This window comes from Centropristis striata, chromosome 7 (assembly GCF_030273125.1).
Source record: "Centropristis striata isolate RG_2023a ecotype Rhode Island chromosome 7, C.striata_1.0, whole genome shotgun sequence".
Taxonomy (NCBI): Eukaryota; Metazoa; Chordata; class Actinopteri; order Perciformes; family Serranidae; genus Centropristis; species Centropristis striata.
Window position 1 is genome coordinate 24,916,351 of NC_081523.1, and position 18,663 is coordinate 24,935,013.

An 18,663-nucleotide genomic window follows, 5' to 3' on the forward strand; every position below is an offset into this window, starting at 1 on the left:
AGAAAACTAAGGTAACAACTGCAGATATGAAGTTCAAAGAAAGAGCTTCATGTAGCTGAATCTTCCTGCAACGCCTCCTTTGTCCTGAGGTGTCTATAGCATATACGCATGCATTTCTTACAGTTTTTAGATCAAACCAAGAAAATTTAAACTGGTTTTATTCAGCATGTTTTTAGTGATTAAAACTGAGAATCACTGTGTTGTTTGGAGCTTTGTCGGATATCCGGTTTAGTTTTTAAGGGATTTGTGGTTTCATTCCAATAGCCAGGCAAGATTTTGCCTTGGCCCTGGACTGACTAATACACCCTAAACCCCCCTAATGATGGAATACATAATGCATCTTCCAAAAGCAATTGAGTGAGCATGTGCAGATGTTTAGAGATATTCCAAAAATAGAAAGTAATCAGAAATAACATTTACTCTACATGACTCTCTTTTATTTCTTAACTGGTTTAGAAGAAATAACTGAATTTCTTTCTGATGGGAACTATTTAATCATGTTGTTCAAATGATTTTAATACCGATTGGACACTCAGTAGACTGAAGGGTTGCTGCATCATAAATCAGTGTGAAACGGTCTTTACAAAACTCCTATGAACATCATCATCATCATCATAAACTGGTCATGGGCAGAATGTGTAAGACAGTACTGGAAGGACAGGCAGATAGTCATTGACAGTCATCGACAACTGAGCCCATTGGGATTTAGAAGCCCCCTGTCTCAGTCCTGACAATTGTGCTACTTTAATGCATAAAGTTAGTGGTTTGAGCTTCCGATCTGGTGGTTGAGGATTGTATATTGTTGTGGATTCACTCTCATAATGTGTAAAAGCACATAAAAAAAACCTGACCTATGCATCCGAACTGGGAGGAAAAGCAGCGTTAAGTAAGACCATATAACTAGGTGAGGATGAGCTGTGAATGGGCTCAAATATGCAAAAAAGTAAACATTGTAAAAAGTATAAAAGAAAATATAAACATCGACATCATCGTCCATCGCAATGTTTCACTGTGGACATCATCATATGTCAATCCAGTAGACATGGACCAACCCTGATGGAGTACAGATTCTAAGCATGAAACATAAAGCATTCCAGCTGAAAAAACATTTTTCTTAACCTTTCTTAACTTACATGGCTGAGCTTTGATTTAAAAACAACCAAAAAAAGACAGCCAGACAGCCTTTTTAAATCAAAGCTCACAAAATTGAGATGTCTACACAACACATTTTTTCTGAATAGCTCTTGATGTTACATGAAAAATTCTCACAATTACAGCTACAAACACATTTGGCAAGAACTCATTCTGCAATAAATTTCACTGGAAACTGACCCCTAGCTCAGGAAGAAATGCTCTCACCTGTATATCTGTTTCGGTTCCAAGAGGAAGAAAAAAGAAAAAGAAAAAGAAAAAAGTGTTTGGTAATCAAAGATGCCTTTGTAACAAAGCTATGACAACTGCAAGTGTGTCTGGTATGCGCCAGCTGCAGGTTATTAGATAAAATGGCATCAGACCACAAACGGATGAAAGACTTCTTTTGAACATGTAATCATATTTCATTGAAGGATGCTGCTACCTTGAAGACTGAGAGACACAAACACGGATGCCAACATTTATCAAGGGAGAAGAGAATCTGATTATTTCTGTTCAACACTTGCCATGGCTACACTTAAATTTTTTATGTATGTGAAATATTAACAGAAATTAGGCAGGTTCACCGCAGGAATGATCACACACAGTGTTTTTTCTAAAAAGGCTTATTATTTCAAATTGCAGGTCATGCTTCAGATGGGTAAGTAAAAGGTTTAGAAATGTGATTCGTTGCAAACCAGAACTCAGGAAGCTAACAGATATGTAAGTAGAGCAATCTGATGTAACACCAACATATTGCGTGATAATCATACAGAATGCATTAACATTAAATCACTGTTGAATTTTTTACAAAAAGAAAGAGAAAGAGGTCATTTAGAAATGTCAGATATAATACAAGGGTTCCGTAATGACTGTTGTGAAGGTTGAAGCCGTGACAATTCCTCTAGTCTTTACTTAGTTTAAACTCAATGAATAAAATATTGAGAATGAGAGGCACATACTTCATATATATCTTGGTCTCTGACCGAAGAATTACCGGTACATTCTTTTCTCAGAGAGACAGAAAGACAAACAGACATTGTCAATCCTGGCAGGAAATTTCATTTAAAAGCACTGATGTGTTAAGTCTGTAGTTAGAAATGATGAAGTAGGTGCGATCAGTTGCGGTTCTCGGCAGCTGATGGTTGGATGTAAACCGTAACAAAGATGGCACCTGTAAACACTATCGGCAGCCTTTATGGACAGGGGCTCTCGGCTAACAGTTTGATATCCAGGTTGCAGATGTTTTCTTTAACGGCAATGTGCCTGGGGTTACACCACCTGTTGTTACCGATTGTTTTAATAAAGGCCACAGTGGAGGGAACGACTTTAGTGTGAGTTTGAAAAAAGAAAACATTTAATTTAATATAGCAAAGCTTGTGAAAACCATTTGTTTTCATTCTTAAGTTGCCTTTTTGTGTTTTGTTTGTTTGTTTGTTTTTTAAGAAAAAATATGATACAATGTTGGTGGATATTTGGTTATCCATCTCAAAAAGTAAAGAGAATTTAAAAAAAAGAAAGAAATGTAATTCAATTGGTTTGGGGACTAACAATGACTGATAATAAAAAGAAAGAGGCCCTCTGGTTTGGAGTGCTTAAAGAATTTGCAGCCCACTCATGTATTACAATGTCTTGTGGATAAGCATATTACAGCATGGGCTTCAGGCTCTGAGCTTAGTGTGAAGATGGGTCCTTGTTATGTCATGGGGACAAAGACCATTGTGGAACAGAAAGACGCTTTAAAGCATCTCACAACAAAAGCCTTCAGGCAGAGGTTTCAGATTTAAGGGCATTGTTAGAGAGGCCTCTGAAAATACAGGCACATTAATGCAATTTATAAAACAGAAAAATTTATGTTATCATTGTGTGTAACAAAGGTGTAACCAATATAAGTTTTGCATTGAAACTGCAATATTTTAGTTGCAACAAAACTGCACGAGGCCCAAGTGTGATATGAAAACTTGAAACCATATACAGTGAGAATGAACTTGGTGAAATGGGAGATGTCTTGTATTCAGTAGTTTGTTTTGAAAAGAACATATTTAGAGGATCTTTAAAGGTTAAGGTTGTTCTGCTTATCAAGAAACGTTTTTGAAAAACCAAATAAGACAAATTAAAACTCAAGAGTAAAGCATTGTCACACATCTTAAAAGTAGTCTAAAGGGGAATTTTAAAGCTACAGCTTATCTTTTTTTCAAAGTAGTGATTCATCTTTCTGTCTGGTTTAATGGATTAAAACGTTGTATAGCTCACTGGCATGAAAACATAAACTGGTTCTAGATATTCAAGATATTCTTTTGATCACAAGAGTGATGTCTATTCAAATCATCACAGTGCACTGCTGCAAACTGCAGGACTTCAAAGTAAAGTATGAAAATGTGCATTCATTGTTAATGATTTGGTCATTTGCACTGTTACAAATACATACAAACCCATAAAGAAAGTTAGAGCTAGAAGTAGTTCATGTGTTGGACAGAGTTTTGGCAAGACAAGAGTTTGGCAAACACAGAGCCTAGGAGCATCAAATCCAATTTCAATTGGATATTTGCCACAATTTTGCCACCCTTAGCCAATGAACCACATCATGATGCCACAATCTGTGTTGTATGTCATTTCCTGTCATTAATGATATTATGTTTTCACTCCTAACAAACAGCTCGCTAGATTTCTTGACTAGAGCAGTTATTTGGTATACACCAAGTTTACATGTCATCCATTCAAAAGCCAAAACAGACAGAACTGAAGAAGATCCTTGTTTTTTATTTACTATTAACAAACCCACTATAAACATTCCAATTGTCCTCCATGTTTCTGTCCTGCCTCTATGACTAGCTAGCACAGTTGAGCTGCCCCTCCTTTGCTGTAGTAAAACTTTTTACCAATTTTCCTTATTAATCTTAGGGCTGGGCGATATGGACCAAAAGTCATATCGCAATATATTTAGGCTGGATATCAATATACAATATATATCCCAATATTTTCATTGCAAAGTGAGAGCAAATGTTCAGTCAAAGTCAAAGCCAAATATGACATTTCACAAGTAATTTTACTGAAACCGTTTAAGTGAACACTGTATAATAACAGGAGTACTTTTTTTTTTTTTTTTTTTAAATCAAAGCTCCATAAAGTGCACATTTAAATAAATAAAAAAAATCTTAAATAAAAATAGCCTATGAAATAAAATAGGCCAATCTTTTTTTTAAATAAATATATTTATATGAGAAATGAATAACGACCATTAGAATAGAACTAAATATGACAAACCCTAGTAAGGGCAACATTAATATATAAAGAAATATTTTTTTAACTATATTGGTATATGCGATATGATCTAATTCCATATCACATTTAAAAATGTATCGATATATTTTTTATTTCGATATATCGCCCAGCCCTAAGCAATCTGTTGCCATTTCAGTTTATTATGTTCTAAATTGCTTGGCTTAACCTCCAAACATTTCCTTGGCCCCGAACCTGCTCTTCTACTTAATGTCTTACTGTTAAAATCCAAGATAGGGTTTCAGCTTCATTGAATTGAACAGCCCCTCTAGAAACAATCATTCATAAATTCCACAAAATGTACTACGGCTTGATTGGCATGGCTACTGCATAATATGTGCAATAGAAAGGATGTGGTCCTGAAAAAAATGCTTCAAGTTCCTGGTATACATGGTACACAAAGGCCAAACATGGCGTCGCCCTGCCTTGTCAGCCGCTACATCTCCAACAGGAAGTTATTCTTTGTTGTTTCCCAAACAACTAGAGCCAAATTCCTTCCCAAAATGTCCTTGACGCAACAAAACAACCCGGTAAGGACTGGCAGGGTTTTAGGAAACAGTAGTCGATAGTGGGTGGGTGACCCTTGCTGATCTCTCAATCATCATCCCACCAGGTCCTGTGGTTATTTTGAAGTGTGGGATATTCATGGCCCAGGATGGGGCTATGGCTGCTCCCATCCTGCCTTTCAAAATGACGGAAGCAGCTTGGAAATGTATGCTGCTCACACACTGTGAGAAACTGGGTTTATTTACTGTGCAAAAACTTTTCAATGACATAATGGCCATCACAAAAACAATAATTCTTAGGGATTTATGAGTCCCAAGGGCTTAAAAAATAGCCTGAAGCCATTATTGCATTGAATACTGAATCTCTATCTGAGTTCTAGGAAGCTTTGTGATTCACTTAGACACCAGAGAAATTCCAAAGAAATAAAAAAAAAAATATTCCTTATAAATATATAAGTATATATAAATATATATATATAGTGTTGTTGGACTGTACAATATACTAGGTAAACAACCTAACACCACTAACATATATAGAGTTCTTGTTATGTTATGATAAATGAGATTAAGTCCTAACAAGATCAGTGGATTATACTCAACGCCTGAAGTATCTCAAGATAAGAGAGCTAAAAATACTTCTTCCTGAAAACAGGATGACTTTTTCTGTCAAGCAACAATAACACAGTTTCAAAGGTAGGTGTAGGGATTTCCTCTAAAAACTGCTACAGGATCATTTTTTCCCCTTGAATGTAATCTAAAAGGTTTCTTTTCACGCCCACATTGAAGATGAAAATTGTGTGTTTAGATTCTCTACAATTTAAAGACACATTTGACAGCTAAAACTATAATATGCTCAACTTTTCTCTACTTGAAATATATATAAATATTTATCTTATTTTTGTGATGCTCTCATTGGTTCCAATACAGAGTGGGCAAAGCTCAGGGTAATCTCACTCACAGTCCTTGCTGCTGGTACAGACACCGTGTCTTAGTGACAGGGGCTTCAACAGAGGGCCTTCAAGATGAGGTGCTATCTCCCTAATAAATGTGCCAACCTGCAGTCATGCCCTTTCTCTAGGAAGTGATAATGCATGCTGTCAGGCAGTGGAGCAACTTGTCAAACTATATAAAAAAATGCCCATCTATACAAATAGGCTGAAAATGTGACAATGTATTCCAATCGTTACAACTGCTTCTACATAACGAGCCTGGCTGCTATTATACCGCACCGGAGTGCACAAAACTAGCAACTAGCATGCAAATACTTCTTTAGCAATTAAATAGAAAAAGAAGTGTGCTAATTTTGGAATTTTTTTCATGCATCTTGCATTACAAATGAAACTGTTCACACCAGAAATATAATGTCAAAGCTCAAAGAGCGCCATGGTCAATCATTTGTGTTTTCCCACTTTGTACACTCACCAAGGGGTCTTGCTGAACTTTGGAGCCATTTGACAGTGAAGAGCAGTTATCCATTCAAAACCAAGTGGTAAAAGAGCTATCCTGTTATTAAGTTGTGAACTAGCTTCAACTGTCTTAACAGAGATGAAAATCCTAAGAATCCCATTGTGCTGAAAATAACATTCCTGTGTCATTTCAACCTTGTTGTCATGTTTGCACAGAAAGATATTAATTTTTATGCAGCAGTAACAAAATACAAGTAGAGCCAACTGCTACTATGCTGCAGCAAACTATGAACAATATACTGACTGTCTGAAAACAATAAAGACTTGCTAAACATCACAGTGGTCATACCTCAACCCTGAAGGCATGCTTAAAAAAAAGAAGAAAAAAGAAAGACAGAAAGGAGGCTGGGAATGATAACAAAACAGCTTTTAACCAATACTTTGTGTGTGCAAAGGTAACAGGTGGAGGTGACTGCTCACAGCTGATGAGTGGAGACAAACATTTATCAGGCCTGTGGTATTTTGGTAACTGGAAAAAGGTAAGCTCTATGCAGTGACACAACACAGAAACCCAAGAGACGGAGCAGCCAAAAGAAGGAACAAAACATCCTTGATTCTCTTGCCTACTCACTCAGGTGTCAAATACAACCTGCAGCAAGAGCCTGACAAATGGATCAAGTAAAATGATACAGAGAAACTAGTTTTCTGCACCATCTCTGACAGAAAATAAATGTTCAGTCTATTTTTTGTTGTTTAAACTAGTGTTGAAAAAATCTAATGCAATTACTTAGTGTATCAAGAAATATTTTACCAATACTGGTAATTTTATCTTCATGTGAAAAACAGGATGCAGGTGTAACCACTGCTGGAGCGGCTGCACAAGACACAAAATGTTGACGTTACTTTTTTTGTTTTTTAACTCATAACCTTGTACAGTCATTTGTATAAAAAATATGATATCAGTACAGCGCATGTACTGTCAACTTCTATCTGCATAACCAACTTTTTTTATAATTTAAAAAATGTAAGCAGGCCAAGTTACCGAGATAAAAACCGACATTCTTCAACTCTTGCTATCGTCCAAAAAAATGATCTGGAACTGACAAGTTAATCATGTTCTTATTTGTTAGGCCAGTCCAGCATGAAGGTGCTGCAGCATCCATGTTGTTTCACATTTTAGTTAGTTTCTTTCCAAGTTAAGCATGAAACAGCTGTAAGACTCTTGGTCTGAATGATGTGTCCTGGGCCTGGGAGTCGGAGGCAGCAAAGCAGTGGAGCAGCCATTTTCCACTCCATTAATAACATAATGAAGGTGACCACGAAGTGCCTAATACGATCACTTAGACCTTTAATGGTTAAGGCACCCTGCAAAGACAGGGTCCAAAGAGCAGTAGCTATGGTACCCACAGCACTTGGTCACTTATGCTCATGTCCCATGACACCTGCTGTTACCAAGAACTTAACCAAAATCTAACTGCAGTCTTACACTGAAAAAAAATCAAATGGTCTAATTCATGCTGCATTTGTGTTAGAAATACCTAAAGGAAAACATCTAGAGAATATTTGTTTTGACGTTGGTGTGCCATACAAACAAAACCTACAGTGAAAGCATAACTCCCAAATTGTTGTGAATGAGATTTTAAGGAGGTGCACGCCTGTTTGGTTATAAACACATTTTGTCTCATAGACAGGGTGTGTTATTGGAGGGGATAAGTATTGACTGCAACATGCATCCTTGGTACAGACAATGCTGCCCAGTTGCTGCTACGGTTTGTGAGACATTACTGACATTAAGATTACACAGACTGATGAAGTTGTGTAATACTGGTAAAGGTTTAACAAGCTGTTTTAGTGTGCACTGTGTGAGTAGGTTACTTTACAGAGAACAATTAGTGGAAACATGGAAGACAGACACTGTAGCCAGTCAAAACAAGAACGGTCTGTTGTTAATACAGACACCTTTCAGAGCCAATGAGCCTAAACTGCAAAGCACACTGTAAATCTGGTTTGAATTTACTGATTGAGTCAATTATTAGGCAAGTGTAAATAAACAGGAAATGCTTTTCTTGATTTGAAGCTTCTGGACTAGATTCTTCTTTCACAACAAAGATGTAAATTTGTATTGCGGACAATCAACAGCACTGGGAATGGATCACACCATTCCTCTCCCACAGCATCACACATGCTGGGGTTTGATTTTGCACATCACTGTACAGGATATTGTGGTGACTCAGCAGGGGCTTAAAGCTCACTGCTGCATGCCAATAAAAACAATCGCTCCTTTGAACTTCTCCATGGTAGCCTTATACTTGTATTGATCCTCCCTTTAAGCACTCAGTCATCCTGCAGTAGATCTTAGTGAGGGGCTGAAAACTAACGAAAAAAGGTACAAGGGGGATTTGACTCTTTCATATGCATGAAATGCCCTGATTTTTAAGTTTCAAATATGTGTAAAGACAACAATTATTAACTTAATCAAGATTGTATGCAAGTTATGTTAAGTATGTCAGTATTTCTCATCATTCTCTGTACTTCAATGTTTTGTTCTTGCTTGTTTTTACCTTACTCAGCCCTAGGTAACTTAAACTACAGCATAACACAGGTTTACAAAGTGTTGCAACCAGGCTGATTAAAGGTACTACTAACGATTCCATTCATTTTTTTATAGTACCATATTTTGTTTGTCACACTACCAACTTGAATCTGGGGACAGCAATGTCTGTTGGTATGTTGGTTTTGACATTCATGTTCCCCAGAGGATGAAGCTTTCTGTCTGATGAGCCAGGAGGTAATGATGATAGACTGCATATAAAGATGTACAACACCATACACACTGAAAAGCGAGTCCAAAACATCTGGATCACTGGCTGCAGAAGGTCAAAATACACATGAAAAAAACTTTTCCCAAAGAAGGTTTCTGTAATATTTGGTGTTTTTTATCCTGCTTATGTATGGAGGCCCAACCATGGTGACACCACGTCAACAACGAACACTACTTTGTAGACCACTGGCAGCTGACTAAATGACAAATTTTGGAGATATATGAATTTGGAAGAGTGACAGCAGCCAGAGGTGGACAGACTGGAATTTCTGGCCTCCAACAGAAAGCATTTTTGGCAAAAGCATAATACCTATCATTGATCCGACTTCACTTTGAGCGTCCTGAGTTCTTCCTGAACAGCTACATATTTTTTTTGTGAAGAAAAATGAAGAAATAGCTTTGTAAGAGCGATCTGAAAAACCTGTTAAACATGCTTTTCTACAGAAATCTTCCTGCGTTTTTTTTTTTTTTCGTCAATGAGGCTGTTGGTGCGTGTTGGTGGCGCATCAGTGCGTCCTACGCCCAAACTATAACTCTGACAGCTTTACCAGAAGATTGTGAGTGAGAAGACAAATTTTCCTACATTTCTATGTATAAATTATTTCTGTAGAGTGGAATTTGCGGCCTGGAGCGCAGTTTTCAAATGTATTTTTTGACAATTTTTTCTCTCCCTCTACACTCTGCGCAATGACATCACACACTCTGACACGAACATTCTATGCAATACACACCCATTATAATCTCAGAATTTCTCCAAAAATGATCATGGTCATTGAACAGGGATTGATAAAAAAAAACTATATGACCTATCGAAACGTGGATTAATACACCAATACACAAGATTTGTGTCTACTGTTTAAAGTTTAAATGGAGTCTCTAGGTGAAATCATGCCAGAGAAGTAGACATTTGAAAATCTCCAATTATTGTTCTTTTTTGCTCTTTTTTTTTTTCGGCCGTCCCATTCACTTCAATGCAAAATTTTGGGCAGTTTTTAGTGACTTATGTCGCGAAAAATTCGTATTCCAAAGAGAAAAGTAATAGCACACCACAGTTTGGTTTGATCCGGATCGGTGCGATTGCCCCGTGGCCCCGCTGTGCAACGCCATCAGATTGTTATACGTGACGTACAGGTTTTCTGCCAAGAAGTTATTGTGAACAAACACTGTGATTGGTTCTATAGCTTACTGTTAAACATTCATTTCAAAATAAGCTTCTCTGTAGATGTTCATTGAGAAAGCTTCACCAGCTGGTCAGGGAATAACAGGGGACCTGACAATGCACAACATGAGTCATCAGCTGTAGTTAATATTCAACTATTCAACAACATGGTACAGAAAGTCATAAAAGCAATTAGCCTTAAAGTTAAATTTACCTGCAATCAAAATTATTACAGTATCTAACGTGAGAATACATTTAAGGTAATAATCCCAGAAAAACACTGCAGTGTTACTGAACATTAATTTTTAACCACTCACACTGCAATAATGCAAAAACAAAAATAACTTCAATAATATTCCCACCATGGCCTCTGTGGCATAATATTCCAGGATTCATTCATAACAGCACTGTACTTAAGACTGCCTGAACTATAACCATTGACCAAGCCAGTTGCTAGGAGCTACAGGAAAAAGGTGACCATAATCTATCTTTGAGTAAAATGCTTTTTCTCTGAAAATAGAAACAAAGATGCTTGTTCTTTGTAGGTTTCATTCACATTTCACTGTACTGACATCTGCACCTGTTCCACCTTAATATTATGTTAACACCCACTCGAATGAAACGGAGCGCACTCTCCATTCAGTGACCAAGCGACAGTGAAGCAGCAGCCACTGTTGCTTGGCCAGTATCTGTTTTAAAACACTACAAGGAAAGATAAAAGCATTGTGAAACTAACAGTATTCTATCCAGCACATCCCTGCCGTTCTCTAACAAACAGATAGCTGCGTGTATGCATTGCCTTACCGTGTAAAGCCCAATCCTGCACAAGGCAAGGGAGAGCTGCATGTGCTCCGACATTGTGCTCAGCAACAAGCGTAACCCCCGGCAACAAACAAGCCAAGCCTCTGGAGTAAATGAATGGCTGGAGGAGGATCAGGAGAAGCTGAGCACAACATTGTCAGGTCAACAACATGAGTCCAGCCCTTTAATGTCTCACTGTCAGCAGCCCATATCCACAAGCCATTTCTTTAAAAATCGGAGCTTGACAGAGGGGTTCTGTAAGCGCGCGGTTGAGCGTGATTGAGGGTTGTCTTGCGTTTGCTCTCTGTTTTCATTCATAGAAATATAAAACACTATTGCCACAAGGATCAGTGGACAGGCATAAGCTTGAGATTACTTTGTGAGGATCTTTCTTTTCACAGAGATTAAGGGCTCAGTGACAACTAGGGATCTAGAATGAAACGACAAATTGGATTAGTCACCATTACCCACACGCTATGCCTATACTGTACGCATAGCTTCATAAAGTATGAAAACAATCGATTTCTATGCATGGAGGAGGATGAAGGGATCGACCACTGGAGCTTACAGCGGCCTTGGGAATTTCAATAACTGTTGTGGGGCACATTGTCGGAAGCCTGTCTGTTCTGGGAGAACTGTGAGTCATGTTCAAATAGCTTGTTTTGGTCAGCTCAACTGTCTAGTAATAGCTGCTGTTAACATACTGCAGTTATAATATCGAATACTTAACTGTATTGCAATAAGGCTACATGACGACTAATTACATCAGCAACAGGTAGCCCAGAATTCCCATATTGACATTTTTGCGATAATTACAACACATGCAACATAGAATTAAGTTTAACTGTTCCTTTAGGCAAACTAACTATTGTATGGATTCTGTCTAATTTGATCATGTAGTCATTCATAATTGGGAAGCATTAAGTGTTTGGGAAGCATTAAGTGAGTGTTTTTAAGTCATAGTACTACTACTACAGTATCAAAGGATTATTTTAAAGTATTAACATACCAAACGATATTTAGGCTGCTATCTGAATGCAGTGCTGAGCCCCTCAGCTAGCATGTTTGAACAGTTCACATGTTGCGCTTGTTGCTCACGGGAGTGAATCCCAAGCCAATGCTGATTTGCCTCTGATCTGAGGCTTTTGTCGGGCAGCTCCAAAAACTGTTGGTGAGTGGAAAATCAGGGCTCAAGTCATTTTGAACTAAACAGTATCTGAAATGAGAGTCGAAAAGGACAGAGGGTGTTGCATGCTGCATATAAAAGCCCCTGACTTGAGGCAAATTTTTGATTTGTTGAATCGGTTAAATAGACTCCACAACTTGTTATTCATCTGGTTTAAAACCTAAGCATTGGGGCAACTTTATGTCTCATTTGCTAAGGAAAAAGCCTTTGCAAATCTCATTCAACACAGTGCATGCCATACGCATATAGTACAGTTTGTTCAGTAGAATAAGATATCTTCTTTTGCAATGCGACACCTCATGTAAGAAGGCCGCAGCCGAGTTCAATAGTTTATGCAGTCTAATTGTAGGTCAGCTATGATTACCAGAATGCATTTGTTTATGGGCCCATCCCAAAACTCTTCAAATAAAATAAGTACAGAATAATAAACCCTCTACCTATCCATGTCATTTATATTTGTTTTTCCAGTGAAGAAAAGCAATGAGAGCAGTTATGGCCCGGAGAAAGTAAAGGAAATGAAATGCAATAAAAAAAACATGAAAACAGTGAACACTAATGCCTCTTTAGAGCAATGGCCCATCTACTTATGTGGATGCCAATATAAAATGAACTCAAAGTGCCTGTGCTTGATCATGATCATAGCATTATGTAATGAACATAAATATTCCCTCATCTCCAACAGCAACACTGATGTTTCTCCAGCTCAAGATGCTGACTCACTAGCACTCTCCACAGACACAAGGGAATCACTGCAATGAGCTAGCCAGCAGGCACCAACACCTGGCCAACATGCTGCTGGCAGGTTGAAATCAGGGACGGGGGGCTTCAGGAATGCTGTCGAGCTCGCAAAAGGTATTTCACATTACAGCTGGAGGCTATGCACTGTAAATAAAAGGGCAGGTTTAAGGAACTGTTGCCAGCTTGTCCAAACTTTAGGTAAATATCAATTCACATCCATTCAAACTGAAACCTGAGTAAACCTCAGTAAACCTGCTCTCACCGATGGATTAAGTAAATGATTAGCCTAATATCCATCCACATATAAAAAGCACGACTGTTGGTGCTCTTATCTGCATACAATCTTTTTTGTTTGCCTCTAAAAAATAGTGTATCTGAGATAGCACCAGCGAGGTGTAGGACACGTTCAGATAGGGGACAGAACTGAGAGGAACACCAGCCTCGTACCCCATAGGCTAACAGGCTGTATTCAAATGCTGCCAAAAGCCTCCCATCAGCTCCCTTTCCTGTGTGTTATGGTGGTGAGATGTCAGTCTGCTGTAGCCTGCTGTGTGCCCTTGGACAAGAGTTCTGCATTGAAATACAGTTGGTCAGCCAAAAATCACATGCAGGCTTCTACTGACACAATTTATTTTCATGGAGTAGTGATCTTAGCGCTGACTGGATAAACCAAATGGTTTAGGTGCATACCTCATAACTGCCCAGAGTTGATACCAGCCCAGGACTGTTAATGCATAAGTCATGCCCCTCTGCCTCTGTAGTGCCTTCTGTCAAATAAGATATAAAATATAATTTTAATTTTTGGTTTTAAAATGCTGCACACTAAATTATGCAAATATTTTTAAGGGACAACACAAACTTAATGTCAGCTGTAAACCCCTCTAAGCTCGTGGTGTGAATACTAAAATGCTTTCAGTTTAAAGACAGCAATCATCAGAGGAGATCTCACATTTTCAATTAAGGTTCGTCAATAAAACTCGTCATTTTAAGGTTATTTACTTACCTTGGAAATGTGTCTTCTTTACTGCAAACCTACAGATTAAGGCTTTTAGGACTGGCTTAGTGCTGCGTGCCAATTTATACTCAATTTATACAATGTTAAAAAATGATGAAGAGTAGATAATGTAATTTAACTGTAAATCTTTCAACACTGTCCAATATTGGTATTCTGTGTAAGAACTACAGAGGTCTTGTGAAAGAAACTTTACATATTGATCCAAAATGTATTAATCCTTAAGATTTCTGGCTAAGTGATCATTTAAAGGGTGTTTTGCATGTTTTTCGTGTAAAGATGACTTAATAACATATGTTTATTTACAAGCTTAATCAACCTGATCAATCCGATTTTATTCACAATGGAGTTTCATGACAATGTTAACATCCAATCAGCCAAACTAGGACACAAACAAAAAAAAGTTGTAATGCTGTTTCAATCTACATCAGCTACAGAAAATAAGGAAATAAGGGACGAAGCAAACAGGTGGCAGCTAAATTGGTTAAAACTAGCTGAAAACAGGTAAATATCTGCTTTCACGGGTGATGCCTGCTGTCTCAAATATAGCAGGTGTAATCTTAGCATGTAATGTGGCCAAATTATATATCATCCAGAAAAGAAAAAGCTTCAGCTATTATCCTGCATTCCTGTCACTAATAATTAAACTAAATGTTACTCATTCACTTGCATGTGGTCACAACAGAGGACAGAATATCAAATACCAAGACACAGATCCACCTATTCACAATGAAATATGTCAAATATTTGGCAGCAAACATGCATCCAAGTCAATCACAACAAAATGCTTATGCAACTGTTGAAATGTAATCAAGAGGCAATTATATAACTCTTTCTGACAACACTTTCTTACTAAAAATTATAATTTTTTCTCATTTTCCATAAATGTCCCTCCTGTTAATTATTTCTGAACATGAGCTACATGAGCAGAGGTGTGGGCCAGCGCATGAGGCCCTTGTCAGTTATCTGTCACACCCATCATTACCATATGGTTTGAGGTCAAAGCCTGGTTGTAGCTGTCGAATATCTGGCATAATATAAAATCCACAAAAACCATGCTGGTTGCTCTACACTAGAATGTATTTTTGCAGATCTGCTTTCCTTTAGGGCAGAGCTACAAAAATGACCTGAATGTCAGTCCACCCGAGGGTTTAGTCACTCATGTGCAGCGGAAATAAATAGCTGGTAATCTCTTCAAAAGAGGCAAATGTGTAAGACTGTAGAAATAGTCTACAGGCTGTGAATTTGCCTCCAGGAATTACTGCACAAATTATGCAAAGGAATAGCTGTAGTCTAAATATGACAGAGTGTGTTTAGCAATAATAGGCAAATAAGAAGTCTCATGAGAGTAATGCTGTATGATCTGATATGGCTTTTAGAAATTAACAATACAGTACATAGTTTGGTTTTCTCACATACAAAGTGGCCTTTCACACACATATGTTCAGTGTGTCCTATCTGGTGAAGTTAGGGACCAAGAGTTGGCCACACAGTGGACTTGTAATTTGGTAAGGCTGTGTCATGGCAACAGCTAGCACCAAAATTCCTCTGTCAGTGCTGCCGTTTTGTGTGGTCTTTTTTAACACTGCGCTGACCGTGCAGGAGCGCAGTCCCTTCAACATGCTCCAGCTCCCAGTTGAAATAGAATCCACCATAAGCCAGATCTCTGCTACAGGCATAAATCAAACCACAGTTATTGCCCAGTAATGTGCAATAATTGTGTGCTTCCATTCATGTTCATCCCAAATACACTTTTAGGCATCACATGATCTAAAACCTTTAAAAAAGCATGAACAGGACACACGCCTGGCATCATTTATCAAGGGTTTAGTGACAAGTTTCTATTGATTCATACGGAAGAGTGAGATATAGTTTTGGCCAGGGTTTTGTGCCAGGTCTCCAGTGTTGCACAGCAGGAAAGGAGGCCCTGCGTCTATTGAGTGCCTGACCTCCGAGGACAGAAAAGCACTCGGCTCCAACAGTCCACAGAGTTACAGCTGTGCTTTCCACACAAAACTGTTTATCACAGAAATTCTTTAATCCTCAAGCAAGTAAGCTGAAAAAATGCATTTTTCCCAAGGCAATGCTAGCAGTTATAGCTTACAGCACTTTGTCAAAAGAAAAAGAAGAAAGATATAATTTCATGTCACGAGTGTGCTCCCTTTGACAACAATACCTCTTGTGTTTACCTTTGGTACCCACAACTTTCCATTAGTATGTGACTGAGATTATAGAGCAACTTGTGTAAACTATGAATGAGCCACTTCGGTCCCCTTTTGTTCCCTTACAACATTTGTTTCTCCAAGGCCAGAAGTCACAGACAAGCTAGACATTAATCACTATGTATTAACTATAACATAACTGTTCTGGTGCCAGTTGCAAGATAGGACATTGTAATCGTGACTCAAGAAAGAGCAAAGTTCCTTTTAGGTCTCACATCCTAGGAGGTCAGTTATAAACAAACTGATAACACTGGGTGGGCAAGTTCCTCTGAATTTCGCACTGTCCCTCTGTCCCCCCCTTGTGAAATGACAGCACAATGTCTGTGTACTCTTTTTTTCTGTTGCTTTATAAATTCCCAGGGAAAGCCTTCAGTTACAGCTTCCTCTCTATTGTTGCACTTTTTCAGCAGCACCCATCCCACCCCTAGACTGTGGGCAAAGCCCCCCTAAACCATAATCTCCCAGGCTAGGGCTGGCACAGTGTCCTGGGCTGTAATAACTCTTGTAATCACAGGTATTACAAAAATGCAGGGCACTATCTCAAACTAGTGAAGTTACAGACTGTCTCACTTCTAATGACTGACTCCAAGTAGCTTAATCTAACACACAGTACAGCTTTGTCTTCATCAGCAACAGTGAGCTTTGTGGAAAATAACAGCTTCATGCCACATACATAACGTTACAGACACACGTAACTTAACTAAGAGGACTACTTCAAGGGTGGTGCTACTTGGCTAGTGATCGTGTTTCACATGTAAACATATCGGAGTCTGGGTCAACCAGTTAGACCTTGTTCACACTGCACTGATAGGCAAAAGCTACAGGCGAAACCGGAGACATTAGCATAAAACAACAACCAGTGCTCCACCTAATTGTTGGGGGTCACACACCTGGGTGACACCACTGTCTGATTAGGAGCCCAGTTGGCATGAAACCAGACGTTGGAGCCTGACTTTGATAAGAGTACCCATAAAACAGCATTTAGACTCGTTTACTTACCAGATAATCCATGTACTATCGCTGACCAGGCACAGCAGCACGAACTGGCTTTGTAGTAATTCCGTTTTTGCTTCAATGAGTCCAAAATCTAATGGATTTGGCCACACGTCGCTTTGTATTCCCCGCCTTTCGACAGCCACAGCAGAATAAAAACCAGCCTTTGGTGGCTTTAAAGCAGGAATTTTCGCCGTCTACTTCGCTGAAAAGACAAGTTTAAGCACAGAAACGACTGAGTTTGTTTACAACGACGAGGGCCGCCGGGTTCGTGTGCTTTTTCTGACTAAATAGCCCCCTCGTCCACCGGCTGACTTCCAGTTTTTATCACACAATATCAGTTGAGTGTTTGGTTGAGGAAACTAGCGAAGCCTACAACGCGACGTCACGCACGTCGCTTGCGCACGTAGCGTGGTCACATGACCAAACACATGGTTGCTATTTTCATTCTGAGGAGGAACCGCTGCTCAAACCGACTTTGTCGTGATCAACTTTTCTGCATTTTAAGTCGGTATTCCCGACCAGTGGACATCTATGCTTTTATTTGGATTTGAGAAGTAAGTTTTGGGTCTAATGTGTTCTTTGCGATTATGATTATTTTTAGAAATGATAAATAATCTATCTCACATTGCCCAGTGGAGGAGACGACTTTGTCACGTCCCCCTGTCAGTGATGTAACAACAATGTACAGATCTACAGGGTTAAATAATAAAACACTTCAGAAGTGGCACAGCTGTGGCAGTGGGATTTTCAAGGGGAAAATGCTGACTTTGTGAATATATTGAATATCTTCTTAATATACGTTTATTTAAATATAAAAGATAACACTTTATTTATCCCGCAGTAGGGACATTCAGTCGCCACAGCAGCTTCAGCACATAACTTGAGCACCTAGGAACTCTCCTATATGTTGACTATATATCTCATATATAACTTGAGCATATAACATATGTATAATAGATGGCCAAGTAAAAAATAAACTATTTGCAATGGACTATGCACACATACAATTTATAAGGCAGCAAGCATAAATGTTAGCATGCAATAAAATGATGCTATAAAAATTAAGTACATCACATCAAAAAGTAAAACTTTCAGTAACATTCAATAAAAGTAAGGCTGCTTTAAAGCAAGATGGTTGGCCTTAAAGGGACAGTTCACCCCAAAATCAAAAATACATATTTTCCTTCTGGTCCGTAGTTCTGTATATCAGTCTAGATTGTTTTGGTCTAAAGGTCCCGGATGTTGGAGATCCTACATGAAACTCACAACAAGGTGATCTGTCCCTTGAAGTTGTTTCCTAAAAGAATGTACAGAAGTTATTTCAAAATAATATATAACCAAAAAATAATCATGTTTCCAACATATGGGACATCTAGTTATTCCAGAATGTGTTGTACCACTAGGTG

General features: G+C 38.4%; 1 protein-coding gene across 2 annotated transcripts in view; it reads right to left on the reverse strand.

Annotated features, from left to right (window-relative positions):
- arl15a (ADP-ribosylation factor-like 15a) overlaps window positions 1-17,626 on the reverse strand; it is a 105,710-nt gene extending 88,084 nt beyond the window's left edge. For both annotated transcript variants that reach the window (XM_059337119.1, XM_059337118.1), the window contains exon 1: window positions 17,261-17,626. In XM_059337119.1, coding sequence (XP_059193102.1) covers window positions 17,261-17,272 — 12 coding nt within the window. In that variant the 5' untranslated portion in view covers window positions 17,273-17,626. The remainder of the gene's footprint in view (window positions 1-17,260) is intronic.
- Between the last annotated feature and the right edge of the window lie 1,037 nt (window positions 17,627-18,663).